General features: G+C 38.2%; 1 protein-coding gene across 1 annotated transcript; it reads right to left on the bottom strand.

Moving 5' to 3' along the window:
- Positions 1–7120: 7120 nt before the first annotated feature.
- On the bottom strand, positions 7121–24650 carry CALB1 (calbindin 1). Its single transcript, XM_050892069.1, has 11 exons — positions 24569–24650; positions 24178–24254; positions 19779–19853; positions 14830–14913; positions 14685–14741; positions 11555–11632; positions 9068–9123; positions 8933–8972; positions 8790–8843; positions 8586–8657; positions 7121–8176 (listed from the first exon to the last, which is right to left on the bottom strand). The coding sequence occupies exons 1-11, from the start codon at positions 24648–24650 to the stop codon at positions 8063–8065; spliced, it is 789 nt and encodes a 262-aa protein (XP_050748026.1). The 3' UTR covers positions 7121–8062.
- Between the last annotated feature and the right edge of the window lie 225 nt (positions 24651–24875).

Raw genomic sequence — 24875 nt, 5'->3', positions numbered from 1 at the left:
CAGTGATCAGCAGGACTACATACACTGAGATGGGATGTGACTCCTGTGGTTACTTACAAAATCTTGAAATACATAACCATCTTGGTCTTATCTTCTGCTGACATTTTCAGTCTGTTAATTATCTTATGCTGAACTTTAAAAATGGCATTTAAGGACTAGCAATGCCTTTCTTAGGAGCTCGCTCTTTGTTATGATTAATGTTCTTGAAAATGAGAAACTAAAAATCATTTGCTATTAATGTGTGTGTGACTAGGGGAGGCTTTCCGTAAAAAATGGTTCAGTTAAGACTAGTAAAGGACATCAGTAAATCGGGACTGAAAGCGTTGAAACTCATTGGTTGAGATTTACAGAAATCCCTAGGTTTCATTTGCATTCACAGACTGGTACTAAAGAAGCTTTAAGATGGCATTACCTCTGAATCTAGTCAGTTTATCCATCCCAAATAAGCAGGTGATTAAGAAAAAAACCCACACAAAACAAACCACCAAATCAAACAAACAATGTTTATTGCTATCCCTCTTTTACTATTATTACATTTTCCACATTAGGCAGTTGCCAGTTGTTTGTCCCCCCTGCTTTAAACAATGGATGGCATTCTTCAAATAAATTAACAGGCTCTGGCCTTTTTTTTAATTGTTTAACCCCAGCTCCAGACCGTCCACATATACAAGCATGGACATAGCTGTATGTGCTTTGAAATTGATACAGTGATTTAAGAGTCAGGAATATAGAAAGAATTCAAGGATGTCTTCCTTCAAGTGCTGGCAGTGGTCTTGTCACTTTACCCACACTTCAGGCCATACTTAAATATGCCAGCATCTGACTTTGAAATCATTTGATTGCCTTAATACAAAGCTGAAGCAAGTTGATATATGTTCTGCTGAAAGGGTGGACTATATTAGTGCATGCTTCCACGTGCCAGCTTTCTCCTGAGAGTGATCGTCCTATGGGGGATTGAATAGCATTTGTGCCGCTGATAATAAAACAAAGCAAATGTGTTTATTATAGCAGCCTTCAAGGTGTCGCTTGAACATAATGTAAAGCTTTTTTATAGCATCTTGGGTTTTGGTAGGTCTACTGTCAAGATCAAATTCTGACATGATACCCATGTCTTTTCCCCAAAAAGTGATTTAATTGAGAAGTTAGGCCTGTATGTACTGTTCTTTGCTCGTCGTCCTTTGCATATACTTACATTTTCTCTTTGTATGGGACACAGTTGCATATAAGGCTTTGACAGTAGAAAAACAAGTGTTTCAGAAAAAAAATTCAAAGGTATGTTTGTGAGCTGTGGTATGATTAAGTATTTCTCTTCGGTATTTAGTAGAGTATCCTCTGGAGAAAGGCTATCAGTAAAAATAAGTTCCCACTCATCTCTTGCATCCATGGGTGTGTACGACTTTTACTATAGGAAAGTTTGTTATGTGGTTGAAGTACTGGACCGAGATTGAAGACAACCGTGTTCAGTCTCCAACATTGTCGCAGACTTTATGTGACCTTAGGTTATTTTTGTTGCGTCTGAACAGCAGGGCACTTTGCAGCATTCCCTCAGGAACTGGTCATCTGAAGCAGGGAGACTGGCACATTCCTTTTAGCTCACAGAACATGGGTCCTGGGTGGGGCACAGGTGGAAAAGGTCAAGAAAAGAGGCACATTCCCAGTCTCAACATTATGTTAGGATCAAGTCTATACTTGGCTTTGGGGGCTAGGAAGTACTGCTGGCTGTCACATATTCTTAATCCATCTCTCTTCCCTGCATATAAATTAATAGTAACAATACTTTTTTTTTAATCTTGCATTTTTTTTAATAATCCTATGTACTATTTAATGTATTTTTTAGATACTGAAAGCAGAGGCATTTTTTTGGTGGGGGTAGGGTGAGATGGAAAAGGAAGGGCAAAGGAGAAAAGGGCGATAAGCCTAGCCCTGCTACAATTATTTTTTTCCAAATATTTCAGCAACAGGTACCGCAGTGCTTAGATGTAATGCCTACTGGCATAGTGAATGCCAGAACTCCATTATGTGGCTATAAACACACAGACTTGCTATTCTTTGGCTCAGCCACCACTATAACACTGCTTTGCCTGCATACGTCCTTTGTTTAGAAAGTAAACTTTTCGGAGCTCAGTTCAGAAATGTTTCTCTTCCACAGCAAGAGGCAGTGGGTTCCTATGCAAAAGTACTTAAAGAATTTCAAGTATTTTTGCCGTTTAAAATGAATACTGCTTCTTGACCTAAAATTAAAAAATGAAAAGATCTTTGTCTTTCCTTCATTGCTTTACTTATCAGAGAGATTCAGGCCAACTTTGCATCTAGGAGAAACTTGCTTTAATTCATAGTGAACCTTTCAGGGACTGAAGCTCTTTTCTGAACAATCAGAGTTACTGGAATATGTCCTTTAAGGGTGGGGTTTTTTGCTTTATTTGATAAGGGCAGAATATTGAAGGGAGGCCTCTTAAAGTCTGTCTTGTAAATAGATACTGGGTATTTATTCAATAACAGAACATTTATCACTTGCAGAAACAAGTATTGCTTCCGAAGTGTCATCTTCTACCTGTTTACTGTCTATAGCTAAATGAATTATTAATTATAAAGTGGCAACAAAACATTTTTAAAGCATATGTTATTCAGTGATAGAACCAGAAAGCACACTTTAAATTTTAATGAGCATCTATAATAAGAATAGAGTCTATTTTATCTTACCTGTACCAATGACATCCATTTCAAACTATGCAAGTTAGTTGCGTTTAGATTCTGAACATTCTGTCTTGACAAGATGCATACAATGTGTTGATGCAGGTTTTAGAAATGGCATATAATGTTTTAAAGAGTTACATGTTACTGGATAGTTTATAAAATATTTCCTAATATATAGACTTAGTTAAGTGAAAAAAACTAACTCTGATCTAGCCATCCACTTCTGCAGGAGAATGGAATAGTCTGGCTTGTATTCATTTCCTTCTTTAAAAGAGTTGTTAGACTTGTTAGGCACAGGAGAGGAACATTACTATGAAGAGATGAATCTTGAACATTTCAAATTTATGTTCTACCTAAATACAATTTAATTGTTTGTTACTAAAGTAGCAACACATGGCATCTGAACTCAGGAAAAGAACAAGAGAAAGTAGCTTTATAGCGACTGCCTAGCCCAGGCGGTGTCTGGCTTGGCTTGGAAATTCCAAAAGAACGTGTTCCTAAATGCCCACGAGGATGAGACTGTCCTGAAAGAGGCATAAAATATCCCTAAGTCTGAAGAGGTGCCCAATCCATAAGCATGCTCCGCAGCTGTATATTGTGCACACTTATCACAGACCAACATAAAGCATAGTCGTCACAGCTACTTTATTCCAAACATAGCAAAAATGGTAGGAGATAGTATCCACATTAAGCACACTGTCTTATGCTGACTAACTTGCCCTGAGATTGTTACATTCCTGACCTCAGATTGCTAGTGAGCCACAAGGTAAAGGGGAGCATGAAAAAAGTATTGCTTTGCGGCATAATAATTTTATGGAGATGAAGTTGGAGGGACAAGAAAGTGGAGGAATGAGTCACAAAAGGTGATGGTATACATTGGAGATGGCGAAAGGAGTCAGTAGGGCTGCAGAGGCAGTTTAATTTTCATGGATCACAAGGAAAACTTTCCTGGAATCCAAATACCTTTTTTAAAATGACATTTGCATGACCCGTCAGTCAAAGGTGTTAACGCTTCCATGAACTCAGCTGCGAGACACTCGCAAAGGAGGATTCATTGTCTGTTTTCAACTGAAAAGTACACCTTGTCTGCTTGATTAAATCTTGAAATTACCCTTTTTATTTCAGTTGATTATTTACTGTCTTTGAACCTGTTAAAACTTCTTAGATTAATTCTGTGCTGTAAAAGTGGTATTGTATTACAGTAAAGGCTTATAAACAAGTCATGAAAATCATTTGAGATTGCAAATGAAAGAGATTAGTTGTATTACCTCTTCGCTATGATACCAGAACTGCTGTCAATCTTTGGTTCTCCTATTTCTGGGAATTCCCTCCTCTTGACTGTTTCAACTACTGTTGAGAATATTGCTATTATGTACCAATTCGAGAATCTGCTTTACAAGCAGAAGATGACACTATTTGAGGGAACCATGGGTTCCTACCTGTCCATACTGGCTTCCAAGTTCATTGGCACATGAACTGCTCATTTATCTTTCCTTTCTTTCACATGCTGATAACACTTAAGTAAAGACAAGGAAATTGATACCTTTATCTAACTCCATGGAGCATCTTGTGTTGTAGCTGCTAAACATGTAACCCCACTTTAACCAAGGTAAAACCCCCAATCTTTTATGTGATAATTTAATATGCAGTAAAATAAAATGATCCTTGGGATTTCGGTGCATTGGCCTGCTTTTAATTGGTGCAGAACAACTTCAGTTGATTTCAGAGGGATTTGGAGGTGCTCAGCACTTCAGAAAATCAGGCCACATTTATTTGGGTGCCTAAATGTGGATTCTGAGCCTCCTCATAGACACAGCAAGTAGGTGTGGATCTCAGTATGCCTCCACAACCAGTGATTATAATCATGGTTATGATGAGGGCTTAGTATAAATGCACAAGATGTCAAATGGAAGTTATTCAGAAAAAGCTAACATTGTCTAATGAAACAAAGACTTAACCCTAGTTTAAGTGGCGTTTAGCAGCAGCGTGTGCATATTTTGTGAGATGAGGTTCATTTTACGTAAAAGCACTGCTGGGTCTCAGCATCCTGATCTGTATTTGACATTTGCACATGAAATATGTTGTTTAGAAATTTCGTAAGCTTGTGTGGGTAATCTTTACAAAGATGCGTAACTAAGTTGTAAACAGCGGGGATTAGACCGGTGCTATGATATCATGCATGAATTGTTCAGGATGTGGACAATGCAGCAGTGAAATAAAGCCAAATGGCTCGCTTCAAGGCCCGTATTCAGTCCTGATTAAACCGTCGGTGAAAATTCGCATGATATTCTCCATCCTGGTCAGTGGTTTGTATCACAGCTGCCAGCTGGGTGGCGTTAGTGACTTCGGATCAGGCGAGGCCCCTGAGGTGCACTGAGGGACTGTGTTGTGGGCACAGCTGGAAGCAGGCACTCACTGTGCCTGACCTGATACTGTTAAGGTTTACGTCTGTCAGCAAATACTGCATTTATAATGCCAAAGGTTTTTGAAGGGCCTAATAGTTACTGGATTTTTTTTTTTCTTTAAGCAGTAGTAGAAGTTTGCTGCTTTGTGCTTTAAAATTAATAGAAAATCACCTTACTTGATCTAAATAGGAAACATTGCGTTTTCATCTGTACACATTTACACTATAATGGGCTAAAATTTTGCACAGCATGCTTGTTTGCAATCTGTAGGACTGTATTTGAGTATTTATTAGCTTGAGTGCTTATTAGTTTGAGTATTTATTTAAATAAAATACATATTTTTAGACAGTAAAATGGTTAACATCTTCAGTAAAGTAGATCCCATGCAGCTACCTGTCAGCCAGTTTCTCTGTTTAGCAGGAATATGGCATACCTACACTACCTCATGTAATTAATTTTTGTACATGCTGCTATTCTACTTCCAACCTTTTTTTTGGTCACCAAATGTCTACCAGAAGAAAGAAGCTTGCAGTCTTCCCTGTCATCGCCTCTCTTATTATTCCAAGCCTCGTTCTGCCCCAACCCTGACATTTTTAAGAGCTCTGCCCAGGAGTGCTTTAGAGATTTTAAAACCTGGAATTTTTACAGCAGTTTTGACTTACCCATATTTGCTATACTTTGCTTTGCACTGACATAGTAGACACCTTTGCTAGAACTGGGTTTTTAAATTGTTGTCTTTTAATCCAAGTTTTATTTATGAGAAATTACTGCAGGAAACATTCTGCCTATGGGGGACTGAGACCTGCTTTCTGTGTCGTGCTCCGCAGCAGAGCCAGCTGGTGGGCAGCAGCAGTAGTAGAAGGGTGGCTTCAGAACAGATCTGTGACAGGTAACTTTACTCATATTCAGGAAGACATCCCAGTTTCTGTGATGGCTTTTTGTCAAAACACTTTAAATGCTTTATCTTTCACTGTAATGATTTTAGCAAACAGTCACATCATATTTTTACATACAAGTTTTGGGGTTTTTTCTTTACACTTTTAAAATGTTAAAATAAGGCAAAATCCAGGGTTACCAGTGCACAGTATGAACAATATCAACCATTTATTGTACTGATAGGCAGATTCACTGTTCCTTCACTTAACATACACAATTGTATTTCACATTGCATAGAGAAAAGAGGAGAACAAGCAGGTGAGAAGTTAAGTCACTGTGCATGGAGTGGGAGTAACGCAGTGAGAATGAGCTAGCTTAATCTTACTTTAATTTTTTTGTGGTTTCTTTCAGCAAGACCCCATCCAGCACCACCTACTCCTTAACTTTCCAAGGCTCAGACTGGAGAGAGCCCAAGGCCATTAGGCCATTCCTGAAGTGGTATTTAGTTGCCCGAGTTCACCTGAGGAATTCAAGGATTCATTTCAGTGGGAGTTCAGTGACTGTAATCTTGAAGGATCTGAGCCTCATTGTTTGAGACACGTTTCAAATAAAATGCATTTGCTTCTGCTTATTAAATAAGACACAGAGATGCATCTGAGAAGTTGTATATAGCTAATCTGCTAACCTGGAATTGCTTCCAAAACAGTTGTACATGGAGGCAACATAGGTTTGTTGGCTTTAAGACACAGCCCCATTTCCTTCCTACACCAGTACATACTGGGAGCAATGGCCTGGACATTCATGGAGTTGTCTGGCATAAAACCGGTGTAAAGTAAAAAGGGAGCCAGGCCAAAAAAATAAAGATGCAAGAAGACAGGGCTGTTTCCATGGTATAGTTCCCATTTAAAAAATACCTCTCTAGCATAATAAAAAGCAGAGCCCACCATGTAAACTAAATTACTAAATTGGTAGAAAATCTGTACTAGATCTTTTGCTTCATTTAGTGTTAAATTTTAATACTATTATTATAGATTAGTAATTCAGTGTAAGATCCAAGGAGGCACATTTTTTTAAATAGTAGTTTTGTCCTTTACATGGTACAGCAAAAAGAATCCAGGAGATAGACAAACTAGACACCAACAATCTTAGGATATTAAATTTAATTATAGATTACACAGAATATGATGTAAAAACAGCAATTTACTAGAATAATTATAACCTGCAAAATGTGAAAATAGTTTAGAAAATGGATTGTCATATTCTCTGACACAGCAATAGTCATGAAAGGTACACTTATAATATTGTATGCTAATCTGTGTATTAACTATACTACCTGTCATTTAGCCAGGATTCCAAGACAGATTACAGGCATTTATTTCTGAAGTGCCTATGTTTAAATTCAGTAAAGTTAAACAGCTAGATTGAAAACACTACATTTTTGTCAACTACTGCGTGGAGATCTATCCCGGATAAATGCTTTGTCTATATGCTATGAGTTCGTAATGAGAAGAGTAATTGAAAAACTGCAGAGAGCCCAGACCTGCAAGTGGGTGGTTTGACAACTGAAAATATTTCTTAGTGCCTTGTTAAATTTTGGAAATCAGACATGCCAACGTCTCTTTCCTATTTCAGACCTAGATCATATTTAATCTGAATTCATGTTTTGCATTTAAAAAAAAACATTTAGTTGTCATGGGGAAAGGTATCTGTAGACCTTTTTATTATGTAGTTCAACAAGAAATGTTGCAAGTGTCAAAGGATATGATGACCACAGCAATGTCAGCAGGTTTAATTTTTTTTCCAGCTGTGTTTATGAAAGAAAAAAAACAAAACCAAAACCAACCCTGACATATTTTAGTTTCTTTTTGAATATACAGACTGGCCCAAACATAGACATTCTCTTTATCAATCTTATTGTTACAAAAACTGTACATTACAAACAGTATAGAAACAAACTGAAAGGAATGTGCCACACATCCTGGCTAATTTTCTATATGCAGTTTAAAAATACAGCCTACTCCCTTATAGTGCACAGTTATTGTGTAGATAGAGTACATCACTAGTTAAGTGGACATAACAGAAGAGTTCTAGTTTTCCTCAGCGCAGAGAATAAGAGCCAGTTCTGCTCGGTAAAGCTTTCCTCCATCGGACAAGGCCATGATGCTTTTCTTGTATGTCGCAAGGTTGTTAATGTCTAATTCCTATTTAAAGAACAGAGAATGCTTTATAATCCTGTTTAGTTATGAGCATGAACAAGTTTGCTTCCAATGGCAGAAAATGAGAAAAAAAAAAGGGTATTCTCAGCCTGTCCAACAGTAACACATTGCAAATGTTGTTTATGTATTTGTATGTTATCCATATTGTAGACATATGTTAGATTGCTGATAGCTGATGTCTTAGAAGCAAGCTTTTGACAGTGTCGCTATGTAATCACAACTCCCCTAGTTCATGATTTACACTGCTATGACTTCTGCTAGATTTTTAGTTGTACTTTGACTTCAGGAATTATGACTTAGAAGCTCTATATTTATCTTAATTGGGTGGATTAAAATGTCCTTAAAATCCAAATTAAATCTAATCTCTAAGGCGAAAAAAGCCCTCTAGGTTTACCTTTTTGTTCTTTTCACAGAGATCCTTCAGTAGTGCATCAAGTTCATGTTCATCTATATAGCCATTGCCATCCTGAAAAATAACATTAAACATAATTTTAAACATTTATTTTTCATTTCAGAGGTTATGGCTAGTTTTCCATAAATTCAGAAAATAAGTGCCATCAAACTACGCAATTAATAAAAAGGTTTTTTGAAGACTTACTTGATCATACATCTCAAAGGCTTTATTGAATTCTTTTGCACACATTTTGACACCCTAAATGCCAAAAGGAAAAAAAAAATCCATTAATGACACCAGTTACGTGTGATGGCAACAGGTTACCTTAAGAATGTGAATATTCATACCTGAAATTTAATAAGAAAATTTTCCTGTACAGGGAGTAGTCTTTGGAGAGAAAAAACAAAGGTCTAAATATTTAACTGTTTCCATAACAGCGAATGGTACATGATATTTGTTGTCAAAAGAGACAGAAGACATACCTGGCCAGTTCAGTAAGCTCCAACTTTCCATCATTGTTTGCATCAAACATCCTGAGCTGAAAGAATATATAATTTTACATTACTAATCAAAATTAATCAACATAATGAAGAAAACACTTCTTTGGAAAACTTAAATTCAATGAAATTTAGCCTTTATTTCATGCTGAAATGATGGCCCCACGTTTTAATCTGTCACATTTGCTGTGTAATACATTTATTTAAAGTACTGAAGAAGTAATTTATAGTAATTAATTCTACTCCAAAAGCCTGATAAGAAACCAGATGAACAATTCTGATTAACCTACTGTAAGGTAGGTCTTAACCTGCTTACAGTGATGAATGTCCCATATGAGAAATGCGCACGTAATTATTTATAAATGAGAGGAGTGTTGACATGATAACATTTTACTTTTGACTTCATGTCATGATCTGATAATAGCATCATTATTCTCTATTCATAAAGGTGAAACAACAGTTGGTTAAAGTTCAAGAGAATCCAAGGCATTCAATTCCTTGGACAGAAAATAATAGACTTTTCATTCAATTGGCTGCTAGGTCTAAATATTTAAGTAAAGATCACATTCTGTTTCTGTGACATATTTTAAGAAAAGAGTGAAAAGATGCTGTAGATGACCACATTTTGTTGATGGTATGAAAATCGGAAATTAAATCTCTCCCAATAATTATAATTATAGGAATAAATATATTAATGTAATTTGACAAAATAAGTGAAGACTATTTCTAATAATTTTTAATCACCCTGTTGTATTAAAGTATTTTCCTTGAAAGGATGAGCTCCTGCTGCTTGAGAGGCACAAACAGCTTATAGTCGTTATTAGAAGTAGATGGAGGTATTGCACCTGTGTGGGACTTCCTCTCCCAGTTTTTATGTCTGTATAGTTCCATTTTTCTACTTTCAAATATTATTTTGCCTTTGCTGTATAAAAGAGTCACAAAAGCAGCAAACTGTACAAAACATTGTTAGACATTGTACTGAAAACACCACCACCCACACTCCATCCCATCACTTTCAATCACAGAAATTTTAGATGTAATTTTTAGATAAGAGGAAAAGCGACATCCTGTACCGTGAGAAGTATATATCCTTTTAAAGATAGAATTAATGCCGTGAAAAAAGACTTAATTTCAGTTGGTTAATACACAATAAATGGCAAAGGAGACCGGAAAAGAGACCAATTCTATAAACATTTAATTCTACATAACACCCTGGTTCCTTTTAACGCTTCCTTTCCTTGTATAAAAGCATCTGCCTTGCATGCATTTCCCATGAAAAGAGATTTGCATTTGGGGGAGGTAAGCAGTGGCAGCTGTGAAGTCAACGTATTTTGTATTTTGATGGGTGTTAGTGGCTGGCTGTGCCTGCCTGCAGCTGCTCAGGGCCGTATGTTTTCTATTAGTCTTTTTTCCTAGTTTCTGAGGAGATTATGAGAGAGCTGGCCTTATATTTTTTTTCTTATTGCTGTTAATTCTTTGTCATTGTGTCTCTCAACTTAGAGCACACTTTAAGATGAAGGTCAAAAAGCTCCCTGAATGAAAAAGATACGTGTTATCTTCACCAGTGAATAAATAGAGACAATTCTAGGTAAATGGTTTATGCTGGCACAACAAACCAGCAGACTTTTTCCAGGAGAAACACAAGTTTTGATCAGCCATTCTCAGGCCAGTTTGAGGGCTAATGTGTTTACCTAGCACATTTTTGATTGCTAAAAATATTTTGGGATGAAACCAAGCTGGTAAAACAAAAAATGTGGTGTTATACATTTCCTGAAGACAAGAATTCTGAGTCTTTTTTTTCTTGAAACATCCACTCAGAAGCCAATACTGGTCCTTACCATGGAGCACCATAGCAGTGGGATGGAAAGAGTGCCCCAAGGACGGGCTGATGTAAGGCCAGGGAAGAGACAGATTTGTTCTAGTGTTTATCTAAAACATCAGTTTCTCCTTCTTGAAGGGGGGAGAAGGAAAGAGTGAGATGTTTGTAAGTCTGATAAGAAGCTGCCATGCAGTGTTGGCTTTTAAGATGGGAGACAGACACTACAGCACTGTAAGAAGGCAAAACATAGAAAGTAACCCCAAAGTAATTTGATCTAAACATAATAATGTAATTATGACAGGTGCAATTTTTCTCCTATGAACTGCGAAGACTTCAGTTTTACAACTAATGGCACAGGGAAGCAGAATAGGGGAAAATACTATGGTATGGTCTAATATTATATAAATACCAAGAAGATTCAAAATTCCTGAGCTTTTTTTTTTTTAAGCAGCACTGAAAACTGCCCATCAAAACTCTGTAGCTGCAGAAGTACTTGCAGTGCTAGATGCCACAGTCGTCTCTGTTGCAATGACATAGTTAGCCTGATTAGGACCTGGTGGGGCTCCAAGTCATTTGGAGCCTTCCAGTGGCTAAAGATAAACAGAGTTTGGATTAATCTAGTTTTGATGAAATATGCCTGTAAATAATCTTACCATTATTTCTGTGTATTCTGTTAGTTTTGAGTCTTCAATCTGCTTATTTGCTTTCTGTAATAAATCTTTCAAGAAGCTCTGTTAAAATAAATAGAAGAGTAATAGGTGAATTTTTATCTACAGTATAAAATGCTTGACTTGCTAACTTCAGATTAAAGTAATGGGAAATACTATTTTACTCCCACTTTAGTATTTACTGCTGAAGTTCCAAATAAGTATGAAAAGAAGTAGTAATTAACAGCTAAGAATATAACAGTTTCTTTTGATCAATTCAAGTATATTGCACAGTTTTATTTGGAAAAAGTGACTCATAAAACTTTCTGCATTGTATGCCATTTGTTATATTGTGAATTTGGAAAAAATAGTTTAGCTTTCAAGTATACTGCTTCCTAATCAGCTCTATCAGTAAACTAAACTAATTAACCTTGAGTCTCCTTGAAAACTTGGATGCCTAATCACTTCTTGCAACATAGGAAGAATTTTACAGAAAAGATCAATGATTAATCAAGTTTTCTCCTTGCCTATGGCAGTACCTGATGCTAGAAGTGAACGTTAACCTACGTTGCTCCTTCCTACCTTGTGTTTTAAAGGTGTGCAGCCAGTTTCATTGCATTTTTTGAATGAAAATTTGATACAGCATCACATGACTTCAAACACCAGCCATTTTTACTTTAGAAAATAAGATTGTTTCCCCCCATTCAGTGGTTTAAATTTCTGTACTAGATCTGTGACATTAAAAAAGAAAGATAGCAATTTATTTGACAAGGGCATTACAAGACCTGAGATGTCTATATGCCTGTCAGTGCTCAATGAAGTACCTAATTACTGTCATCAGTTGGAGTGTCATTATCTTGGTGGAATTTTGGGCCACATTTCAAGATAGAAAATGGGGTGGCTCATAAGAAAATCTGTTTGTACATAGATGACATTCTTGAACTTGAATGCAACCATGTCAATAGTCATATGACTAATACCCACTATAGTTCTGCTAGTCTGGCCCCCTCCATGCTGGAGGAACTTCTTGGTCGCTTGTATACAAAGAACATGACTGAAATGTTGTAAATGGATGTTATGGAGACATGTTTAATCTTGTGTGTTTTGATGGAAAATAGAACTGGAAGGGATATTGAAAGGCTATCCAGTCCGTCTCCATGTCTCAAGAAAGGATCATCTATATCTAAACTTCCTGAGTTACTGTCTGATCTGAGCTATTGCCAAACATTTCCTAAATACAGGCAGTGATGGAGAGTCTGCCTCCCCCTTAGACAACGTATTCCACTGCCGTTACTATTGTTAGAAAGTTTTCCTTATTTCCAGCTTAAATTTCTCTTACAAAGTTGTAAGTGGGTGTACTCCTCACATAGCAAATACTTCAAATGTTTAGGCTTGTCAAGAAATACTGATCTAAAAATAAAACTGGACATTTATGTCTTATTTTCAACATGTTAAAATGGCCTGTTTCTCTGAGGTGGACAAAATCTCGCTGTGCAAGAGAGATGGGACCATTAGGGATCCAGTTAAAATGTCTTCATTCTTCAGCTGGTCCTCAATCAGCCCTGCCTTTTTAAGTCTATTTTAAATTATAGCAGCTGGCAACAGTCCTTAAGGCATCGTCTAACAGCTGGAGAGTTCTCAAGTGCTATGTGCATGGCCTCCTCCTGATCCTACCAACTTTAGATACACTGACCTGCTGCGACCAGCCAGCAGAAGAATGGGCTCCTCTGCTTGAGGGTTACCTTGAGGTAGGATCCTCGGCAAACATCACACAGATACCAAACTCAAAGAGGAAGGGAAAAGGAAAAAAGATGTGAATTGTCTGATGTGGATTCCTCTTCTGAACAGAAGAGCTGTAAGGATTTCAGACAGTTTGATCTCCCGGTGCTTTAGTTAATGAAGCTTATGTAGTCCTTCTTTAGAATACCACATATGGGCAAAATAGTCCAAATTAGATGGATAAATACGGCTAGGTCTTTCTTTTGCTATGAATTGTTTTGATTCCTCTGAATTTAAAGCTACAGTAATGTATCAAGTGTAACTGAACTGTGGAAAATGGCACCTTTCTACTCAGAGGCTGTTGTATATGAGCATCTCTCCTATGAGGAAAGGCCGAGAGAGTTGGCACTGTTCAGCCTGGAGAAGAGGAGGCTCAGGGGGACCTCATCAATGTATATAAATACTTCAAGGGAGGGTGCAAAGAGGACGGAGCCAGGCTGGTGCCCAGTGACAGGACCAGAGGCAATAGGCGCAAACCCAAACACAGGAGGTTCCCTCTGAACATCAGGAAACACATCTTCACTGTGAGGGTGACCAAGCACTGGCACAGGTTGCCCAGAAAGGTTGTGGAATCTTCATCCTTGGAGATATTCAAAAGCCATCTGGACATGGTCCTGGGCAAGTGGCTCTAGGTGGCCCTGCTGGAGCTGGGGGGTTGGACCAGATGACCTCCAGAGGTCCCTGCCAACCACTCTGTGATTCTGTGACTGTGATTCAGCATCTACAAATTGCTGTTAGTTTCATGACTAGGGAGGTAAATCACTCTAGTTTTAAGGTTTGTTAACTCTGCAAGGCTGAGGTGGCTAATGGACGTTTCTGCTCTTATTTGTGCATATTAAAGCTGATACCAAAATCCCACCAAGTTAACCAAACAGGGGCAACACAATTCCATTTGTTTTAGCCTAACAGTATTACAGTGGAAGCTGTAGGGTTACATGATACTTGAGAGAGCATGATCTGTCCAGCAGCATAGTGATTAATGGTAGTGATGCCCTTAAGAAAAAAACAACAAAACAGCCCTCCTCCCTAATATACCAAAAAAAGAACAACATAACTTTCAGAGGCCTCTTTTGCTTTCTTAATCTTTCTTACTTCTAAGGTAAAGTACCTGCTACCCTGAGTCACTTGAGACAAACATTGATCTGAATTAAAACATGTTTTAAAAAACAGTGATCAGATTAGTGTTTCACTTTAAATAACTTACTGGCGATAAAAACATCAGCTAATCATATTGCTTTTCAGTCATGTTTGAAATGCAAAAACATGCATGGGTGGGTATCTGAAGAAACAGATAGCAGCACAGGCTGTAATCCAACGCCTGTTCTCATGTTGTGCATACTCATAGATATCGGTTTACCTTAAGTTCCTCAGAATCAATGAAGCCACTGTGGTCGCTGTCATATTTTCTCCATGTCTGCAATCAGAACGTGAATGCTTTAATGATGTATTTATGGCAAGTGGGTCTTGGATGATTTTACAAAAGGCAACTTTTCATACTGTACCTGCATGAAGTCTTCACTTGACTTTAGCTGCTGGCATCTGAAGAACAACAGGAAATTCTCTTCCGTCGGTAATATCTGAGCAAGCTGTAACAGAGTTTAAGAAAGATTAAATTTTGATTCTTCATTAGTCCAGCTGAGCCTGTAAAAGAGCATGAAACTTTTTCAAAGAGTATGAAATTCTTTGTGCTCATACTGCCCTGTTGTGGCCCCATAGGAAGCTTCATCCTGTTAGCTGAAATGTTTGGAAGATGCCTCTGAAAGGCTTCTGGCTTGCAGCTTTGCCATATTCATCAAGGTCAAACAGAACTGAGGTCTGAGAGAAGGGAGTGAGACAGCACGTTACCGAAGGGGTAGCTGGGGAAAGAGGGCGAAAAAATCACCCATGCAGAGTTAGGATCTGTGGTGAAAACCTTGGAATCGGCACGAAGGGAAAGCATAACACAAGGATGTTTAAAGGATAAGTGTGAAGGACCATGAATTAGGAAAGTGAGGAAAATAGACTGCTCACAGATACCAAGGAAGAGGAGGAAGAGAGTGGAACACTGACATGAAGAACACGTGTAAGGTAAACAGAAAAATATATGGAAAAGCCAGGAGAAAAAGAAAGCGGGGAGGGTAAGGGGGCGGCAACCGGTGATCATTTGTCAGGAACAGAGATGTGTTCAAGAAGAGCTATAAATACCAGAAAGAAATCAACAGGGCTTTTAGCCCTGCAAAATCAGGGGTGGTTCTTCCAATGCCTCTCCTCTACAAAAGGCTTTTTTAAAATCAGACATTATTGTGCTAATTACTGAAAATGTTCATTTACTGTAACTCAATTTTGGCAAGTGACAAACGTAGAAGATGGAGAGTATGCTGTATAATTTAATGTAAAATCATGATTTGTTTTTAACAGAGGCCCAATATTTTTTTTCTGTCCTCAAAATGTAAGAAATGTGTTTTGATTAAAGAAGACTTTTTACTTGAAGAATAGACCAGCTGTGCTTACTAGGAAGAGAAAAAGGAGAAAGACAGATTTCTTAGCTGCATTCTTTGATGAAAAAACACATCTGCAGACTTCCTGGAGCCCCATCTTAAAATTTTGATTCAAATTTTTGTTTTTCTGCATTCATTTCACACCCTCAAATCCCTCGTTCTGTCTATTTCAATGTTATTGCCTAATTGCTCAGGCTTTTTTATTGGGTTCCAGCGGCGCCATAAGGGAGTTCAGCTCTCCCTCTCACCCTACAGGCACAACAATGGTATGGAGACAGATCTCTCGTTTCTCTAAAATTATCTGTGCAAGGAATCAGTTATATTCTTTAAGTGTTGGTACAACTGAAAAGACACATCAGAGCACTCTCCTTACAGAAATGGCGCAGCTGATGACAGGCTGTCAGGCCCATCAGAGCATTCTGACTGCTTTTGCTAAATGGCTGAACACCAAACCCAATCAACTTAACTTGTTTTTGTCAGCAACTTTTGAAACCTACTCCATTATAAATAGGATATACACATGTGGGTAAGTACATGTTCATATGTATGCAAGAGCTAAACGTATGTAACTTAGTACTGATTTATGGAAAAAATTCTTTATTTCTCCCATGACAGGGGAGCTTTGATTTTTAGAGTAAATCAACATTCCTACTCCACAACAAACGTTGAATGGAAGAACTGATTATAATAATAAGCAGAGTTTGGGGGAAGGGACTGATTATGACAATGGGAAACGGTTTACATGTGTAGAAATTATAAGTAAGATGTCATTCGTGGGATCTCTATAGCTAACTAGTGAATTTTGCAAGGGCACTGTAAAATAGTACAAGGTGCAAGGGTAAATGTAAAATAGTAACTTTCCAAAGACTCATTAGCAGTACCAAACTGTATTTGAGGTAAAGAATATATTACCTCTGGAAGAAAATGATCTTATTTTAAGCCATACCTGTCACCCTTTGTAAGTCTCAGGGGAAAACACAGGCTTTTACGTTACAAAGATGTAGTAGCTCAATATCCAATATTAGCTCAGGCTTCTGCCAAAAAATGTCTTTCGTGTTTTCTTTCTTTTGTACCTTTTAGTGTAATAGAAACAATATAGCTAAAGGGAAGTCCAGTTCTCCAAGCTCATGCATCAAATAGCATTAAATTGCTTTTTGTGGAAAACTCTGCATTATTAAGGGATGAGGAGATCATGTGGAAACTGGCTCAACTTCCCAGTCCCAATTGTACCACTACAGAGAGCAAAGATGGAAACCTGGTGCTACTTCTAATGATGACTTCTTTGTGAGGATAAGTGTAGAGGGACTCCGTGAGCATGTTTAAATAAGAGTGCAGACTGCTATGAGTTCGTGTATGGCAGCAATAGCGGTTTAGTGAGCGTTTCTGTGAGCTCTGCTGCTTTTATGGAGAATGTCGGCTGTTTCTGCATCGTGAGTAATAGAGGACAACCACAAAGCCTGAGACTGGCTTGACTCCTCTCTGCTCAGCTGCAGGCTGAGGGACATCTTTTAGGTTACCTAGCAGAAAAAATATTTGCAGTACTTAAAACAATATCAGAACTATTTTCTAGAAATCATTCTCTAAGTAAATTCTGTTGACATTTAATGCTATTTAAAATTTTTTTCACCTAATACAGTGAATTTGCTTTTTAAAATCCTGTAATAGAGAATGGAAGTACAAAGAATATTTTAGGCTACTAAGTATTTTTACGGCAGCAGTAAGCTTCAAATAATTTGAATGTGGAATTACCGCAGTCCTGAATTTCGAAACCTTGGGTTTCACATCCACATTTTAGTGAAAGCATTGGTCTGAATGAGTACAAAAGGTGCATTAAAGGTCCCTTACACAATGACAAGTAAGTGGACAGGTCAGACTCTGCCTTTAGCTAGAGGGCACGGGATAAAAGCTAGTGAACTAACTGCAGTTTGCTTGCAAAGACAGAATCGACACTTAATCTGAGCTGAGAATCCACTCCTTCCTCTGTGAAGCCACCCAGGCCTCCCCTTTATCTCAGTCAACAGACCTTTCCTGAAACCTCATTATTCTCTAGGACATTTTCCGTCAGATGCTGGGGTATTCATTATGATGGCTGGGAGTCTGAATGGCTTTACATAATTTTTTTTTAAACAACGTTCATACACTTTTTCAGAAAAACTATTTGATGTACTATGTAAATGGGAGCAATCTGGAATTACTGGACATTTTTATTTATAAAGAAGGAGAATCAAGTCCAAATACCAACTTTAACATCATACTTCTCTGCACGTACAGCGCATTTCATGAGTCCCATCAGCACTTTCCAAATCAAGCTTCATGCTGATGTAAGTGAAATAAAATATAGCTATTGGGTTAGGAAATTGCTATATTAAGGGAGAAAGTCCCTTCAGTCACTGAACTGAGTACTGTCACTATTCAATGGCTTCCGTGGATGCTGAGCATGCTTGGCACTTCACTGGGGGTGGTGAGCACTGCACCATACCAGGCCCTATCAGATTTGCTCACCTTTACCCATTAAGTCAATAGCAGAATCAGAAATACAATTTGAAAGGTAAAAATTTCATTTATCTTTCCTAAGCGAAGAAACACAGTCTTTTTCAGGCACTGTCTACACATTCCTCTTGCATCCAATGCTTGCTATTACACATATTCAAAAATACTAAATTAAATAGGATTCTTCAATACCAAATGAATAAGCATTTGTTAGTCCAAACCCAAACAATTTGTTAGTCCAAATAAACATTAGTTCTTTTTAGATGCAGAACTAGTTGATCAATGCTAAGTATTGTCAAAAGATGCATTTCTTAAAATCAGTTATAGCTGCAAGTGAAACAAACTGTTCATATTTCCATGATAGTTTAGTCGTAATTACATATGCATTTAAACAAGTATATGCAATTCAGACACATGACAGAGGAGAAAAGGTACCCTGAAATGATCTATTATATCAGCAGCAATACTTCCTATTGACTTTTACAGATTCTATTCAGTCCTCTATTTTAAAATTAGCTACTGACCCAAAGCTGGTCACTGTAGAAATTTTGCAGACCTGGCTTGTTTCCAGCTGTTTCTTAATTAGCTCTCTAGGTCAGATTTCTTATTATCAGAAAAAAATATATAATAGCATTTAAAAATAAAACCACAGTCTCACTGCACTCAGAGTGATATAAATGCGTCATAGATTTAGGCTTGAAAAAGTGACTTCTCAAGCTGTAACCCAGCGAACTCTCCTTTTTGACTTGCGGCACTGAAGAGTGGAAGAGAGGGAAAACACAATGGTTCCCCCCTTCCTAGCAAGTTGCCCAAATTATACACTTGTTGAGCAGCTGTACGTGTAGAAGGGGTTGGTTATTTTTGCCCTCTTTAGAAAGTGGGAGTAAGGAGTAGGGGAATTTTCTGCCTGAAGTTCTGTTAAAGTTCAAGAAAGGAATTCATAAGAAATCCTGATCTTTCAAAAGCTGGATCACAACTACCATTAAAATTTTGTTTAAATTTAACATGATTAACGTGCTCTCTTACCACATATGTATTTTTTTAGAACAGACTACACACAGTGATTGCCCAATTGCGTTCACTTATGTATTATCCTCGCTATAGGAGTGGTGACAGAACATTAGTTCAAAATCATAGGTAGAAATAAATCACGTTACCTTTCACAATTTAAATTTCTAAAATAGAACTCTTATCTGCTTTGCAGGAAAACTAAGTTGCTGTTGATGCTTATTTGTACTGAAGAAAGCATGCAAAGTTAAATGAAGTGTAGTGAAATGTCTGGAGAGGGGTAAGCAATACCTTACTTTTTGTTAATGAAAAAATTTCATGAGTGCAAAAATACTAAAAATCTTAAGACAGAGGAAGAAATTTTCTGTGTAACTAAAAATCCAAAATATTTACATATTATGCTCACATTGTTCTGTGCTAAATTTATTTTCTGCAAGTAAACATGTCAGTCTTTTGTTATAAAGTAACTGTCTTACCTCAACTATTCCTATTTTTCCATCGGTAGTCTTCCCATATTGGTCCACAAAAGCTTTCATTTCAGGTGTTAAATCCTACAAAGTTACAATGAGAGAATCATTACTTTAAGATACAGAGAAACATATGTAAACTTACTTGAATATTCTACTAGTTGCCAAACAATATACTACATTTAATGAAGTACTCACACTTACTGCAGCTAGATTCCTCAAGTTTAAATGAAATTGAGTATTTTTTTATCATGAATAATGTCATTGTAATAAATTTTACTTCCTAAGGAATTATATTATAGTCAGTGTGAATGATTGGCATCTAAATACTTAGAACTCCTATTTTAGTTTACAGAATGAAAAAATTATAAAGACAGATGTATTGGAAGATGTGTATAACAGCTCCTTTGTTTAAGAGGATGACAGTGAAGTTCATAGCCAATTATTAGTCAATTTTCTCAGTTTTCATTTTTAAATCAGTAACTTGAAGGCAGTGCAAAATCTTTCAAATAAGGAACATTTCAGTATAATACATCTGAACACCAAAATAGCCTTTCCACAGCTTTGAGTGGATTTTTCCTGAACAATGGATGCTATTTTAGCCCTAAAAGAACTCATCACGATATCGTATTTTTCACTGTTTAGTATTTGGTTATCATAGAAACAAAGTCAAAATGTCACTGCTGAAATGCAGAGAGGCAGATTTAGGAGGGAGAAAACTTTGAGCAGTACCTTGAATCCGACAGAATAAAGCCAGCGTAATTGTTCTTCATATAAATTATGGTCCCTGCTATACATCTGTTCTCTAAAGGCTATCCTCGCTCTAGGCTACGGCAAAGGTGCCAGCCTTGGGGTGAATATCTAAATATTTGATTTCGCACTTCAACTTGACTTGCCTTGCTTTGACGTGAGCTGCCATCAACCTTCAATACTGATTAAACTTTCAACTTTCTTTTTATTTCTTATAAGTGTGAGCTAGTAAAACCATGCAGCAAGAATCAGGACTACAGTTATATTAAAACAATGGACAATTCTATGGTTATAGATGAAGATACAGCAGTCTTTGGGAATTAAAGGTTTAGTTGCTATAACAGATCTGATTATATAGGACCTACGTGATTCTCTCACTGGAGACACGGGAAATCTCAGCTGTACAAAGTCCATTGTAGATTGTCCCAAATTTCAACTACCAAAGCTAACTAAAATGTCAGTTCCTTGTAGCTGATACAATCATGGCCTAGTATCCTATTTCTGTCAAAGTCATCCATGGCAGGTTAGTAATTTGCCATGGCTTTAATTAGAGATGGGGTTATTAATACAATGCACTTCAATGTCACCTTTCATCTAATGATCCCAAAGTGGGGACAAGTTTGCTTAGCAGATAGAACGGAGAATTTAGACACCTGGATTTTAATTAGTCCTGGTTAAATATTTTACTAATCTTTCTAACAGCAGCTCCGCAGTGCCAGACATTGTCCAGCCATTGAAGGAGGCACAGCCGATTACAGGTTAAACAAAACAGGATGCTCATCCTCTAGTACGCTATTCAGAAAGGGGTTTTTTTTGGTGTTCACTTCATCTGCTCTTGAGCTGCTTGATGAGTTATTCCAGTTATGTATCAAATAAATGTTTTCATTCAAAAAAACTTGCCTAAATTTAACCAAGTCTAGTCCTAAACTTGATACAGATACAGATGCAGTGCTCAATGTTTGAAATTAAGAAACTAGCCCTTTCACGGTGCTCGATGTTTGAAATTAAGAAAGTAGCCCTTCACATCTCAGTCTCCCCTTTCAAAGCTTAAGAGACACTTATCCAGCCAAGCGGAGCTGTAGAAAAAAATAGCTTTTTTCGGTATGATTTGAAAATGTAAGGATAGATGGCACTACAGAATCACTTACGTGACTGTATTCATAAACATCTATTAAATCACGTATTTCTGTGGAGAAATATTGTCATCATCTATACATCCAGAGAAAGTGAGAAACAAATGTGGAGTAGCTCGGCCAAGATCCACCTCTTGACCCTTTATCAACCTCTGTGTTAGTCACTTACACCCCACAGTTTCTTTTGGCAATTGGCATACCTAAATAGAGAATGTATTGCATAAATGTGGGGCAAAATAAATGGAAGCTATGCTTATATACTTATACAGCTTTTATCTTTAAAAAAGAGGCAGTTCTTTCAACATGTCTGAAAGTATATCAGATCAATTCACTATCTACCATAATGCATGAAGCAAAAAGACAGTGTGTTACCAAAGAAAAGCCCAAGCCCTAAAACCTCCAAGTACATATCCACCCTTTGGAGCTAGCATGAATCAGGCTGCATGCTACTGCTCCATCTGAGAAAAAGCAACTGTGAAAGTACAGAGTTACTGAGTGGATTAATAAAAGGATTAGAATTAGAACACAATTAGAACAGTTCTGTAGTTGGGAAGAATATTGGGAAATGTTAAACTGTCCTATTCGATGACAGAATCAATGTGATTCTTTAATGCATATGGCATGACTGATGTAAAATCCAGCTATGAAGAATGCATAATTGAATATTTCAAAATTAGTGAGCAGGAGAGTGACCTGAAATGCAGAAGTTAATGATGACAAAGAAGCTTTGGGGTGTTAAAAGAAGGACAGCCGAGGAAATGACATATAACCTACACTAGTTTCTCAATGTGTCCCTTCTGGCGAAAGAATAGAAATTCAAAGCTACTGAATTAGCATCCCGTGAGACAAGACACGAACTAATGAGATGCTTGTTTGGCAAATGAGTCTTCAAATTCAAGAATCAGCTTAGATTTGAAACCTAAGATGACATATATCCATACTCCAGAGCCAATAGACCAAGTACTGAATTTGATGTTGCTACTGTAGATTGCTCTTTTCAGCAGAACACTCCAAAGATAGGTTTGAATCAAAGAAATGGGAAAGGAAAACTTAAACACCTGAGCATTTTTTAAATATAGTGTGAGATATAGGCAGAGGTTATTTAAAAAAAAAAAGCATAAATTATGAAACTCATAGCAGATAAGAATAATCCTGCAAGGCTTTTCTGTGTTACTTTGAAAAGTAACACTCTAAAAAAAGAAATTAGACTTTATCCCTCTAAAAAACACATTCCTTTCCCAATTTTCTGGGTTTTTTGAGTTTGTTTTTCTTAAATATTAGTTTAAACTTACTTACACTCATGAAAATGAGCACCTACACCAATGGCTCTAAGAAGAATTAACTGATACCTAGACTGCACTAACATTAGAGGCATTGCTGGGAGACTGATCTTCAGATGTGTGAAGTTTACACTCCTACAATTAATAAGAAGTTACAATTTTCCACAAAATAAATTGATTCATATTAATATTTTTTTGCATTTACTTCTAAAATATACAGTAACTTTTAAAGCGAAGTTAATTATTGAAAAGCTATTGCTCAATTTGGAGGTATTCTTATATGAAGTATTAATCTATTCCCCCATGCACACATGCCATCCAGTTAAATTATAATTTCATTTTCTGTTACTTCAGAAGTCTTTTAGCATAGATTCATTTAAATTGATTCCATTAGGTTATATATTGGAGTTTGATGCTAAAAGTGGCCTGTTTTAGAAACTGATTATTTTAAAGGCAATTTATTTGTTAAAAAGGTTCACTTCTATTTTAATTCAAATCTTTACATGGAATCTTTAATTTCTTTCTTTCTTTTTTCCTTCCTTTCTTTCTCTGTTTTTTCCCCACGTGGGTATAGTTTGGAAGAAATTAATAATTAGTGCTTTAATAACTCATACACAGAATTGTTTTGACAACATTGTCAAAAACTTTGCTGTCTCTCTGAACAATTTAAACTACCAGGATTTGGTACTCATGCTCCTGATGTATAACACCGGTGAAGGGCAAAAAGTGGTTAGCGATCATCTGCAGATCTATTTACTGACCACCAAGGGGCAGAAATGCATTTCAGCCCATACTGCCCATAAGGTGAGAAATTAAAAGAGAGTCCAACTAACTTGTTTTTTCTTTTTCTTTTTTCTCTTCTTTTTAGTATCAGTACATATCTGGATCAGGTAAGATTAATTGCAATGGGATAAGGTCCCATCCAAGACAAAAAGATAACGTCCATGCATTTCTTGACTTTTCTTTTTAAGCACTGTCAGAAGTATCAGCTCGTAGCCTGGCAAGATGTGAGTGGGACCTGCTCTCCAGGGAGGTGGACCCTGGCCTCACCTTTCCAAATCAGACGATTTATTTCATTTGCAACGTGCTGATTTCTAACTGAGCTACTCCCCTTTGCCTGGTGAGGCAAGTGCATGAACCGTGTGATGGCAACAGAGAACAGAAGGAACCGGGGCACTGGAGTTTGCTCAAGAAAACTCTTCTTTCCTGGAGAAGACTGAAAAGTGGGGCGAAACGTTAACCTACCAAGCCTGCCTTCTTCCGTGCCTGCTGCAGCTCCTGGATGAAGTTTTGTAGCTCCTTCCCATCCATGTACCCATTGCCTACAACAGAAAGAGTTACGGTTGCTGTCACCGCTCCCTCCAAACTCTCTCCGCTCTTCAGCGCTGGCAGGGACGTCTCCGACCCGTCTGCTCCCTCCCGGCGGAGCGGCTCCCTGCGCGCCTCGCCCGGCACCGACCCCAGCCCCTGACGGCTCCGGGGCTGCTCCCCGAGGCTGCGGGGCGGCGGGCGCGGAGCGGGGCCGGGACCGGGGCTGCTTTCGGGCGGGGAGCGGTGGGGTCCCCCCCAGCCTCCCGCGGGCCTGCCCCCCTCCGCCCCCCGCGCCCCCGCCGCCCCGGGGGGGGAAAGGAGTCACCGTCGGAGTCGTAGTGGTGCCAGATCTCGAAGAACTGGGCGGCCGAGATCTCCACGCCCTGCAGGTGGGTCTCCGCCGTCATGGTGGGGGCGCGGAGGGGCGCGGAGGGGCGCGGCGGGGCGCTGTCCGCGGTGCTGACTCTGCCCGCGGCCGGCGCGGCGACGGCGGCGGCGGCAGCGACGACGACGGCGGCGGCGGCGGCGACGGCGGCGGCGGCGGCGGCGACGGCTCCTCCCGCCGCCGCCCCACCGAGGGCTATTTATGGGGCCGTCCCGGCCGGGCCACTCCCCCCGGCGCTGCCCTCCCT

The sequence above is a fragment of the Gymnogyps californianus genome, chromosome 2 (genome assembly GCF_018139145.2).
Source record: "Gymnogyps californianus isolate 813 chromosome 2, ASM1813914v2, whole genome shotgun sequence".
Classification (NCBI taxonomy): domain Eukaryota; kingdom Metazoa; phylum Chordata; class Aves; order Accipitriformes; family Cathartidae; genus Gymnogyps; species Gymnogyps californianus.
The sequence above is the reverse complement of the archived record's forward strand: the minus strand, read 5'-3'. Positions and strand labels throughout refer to the sequence as shown.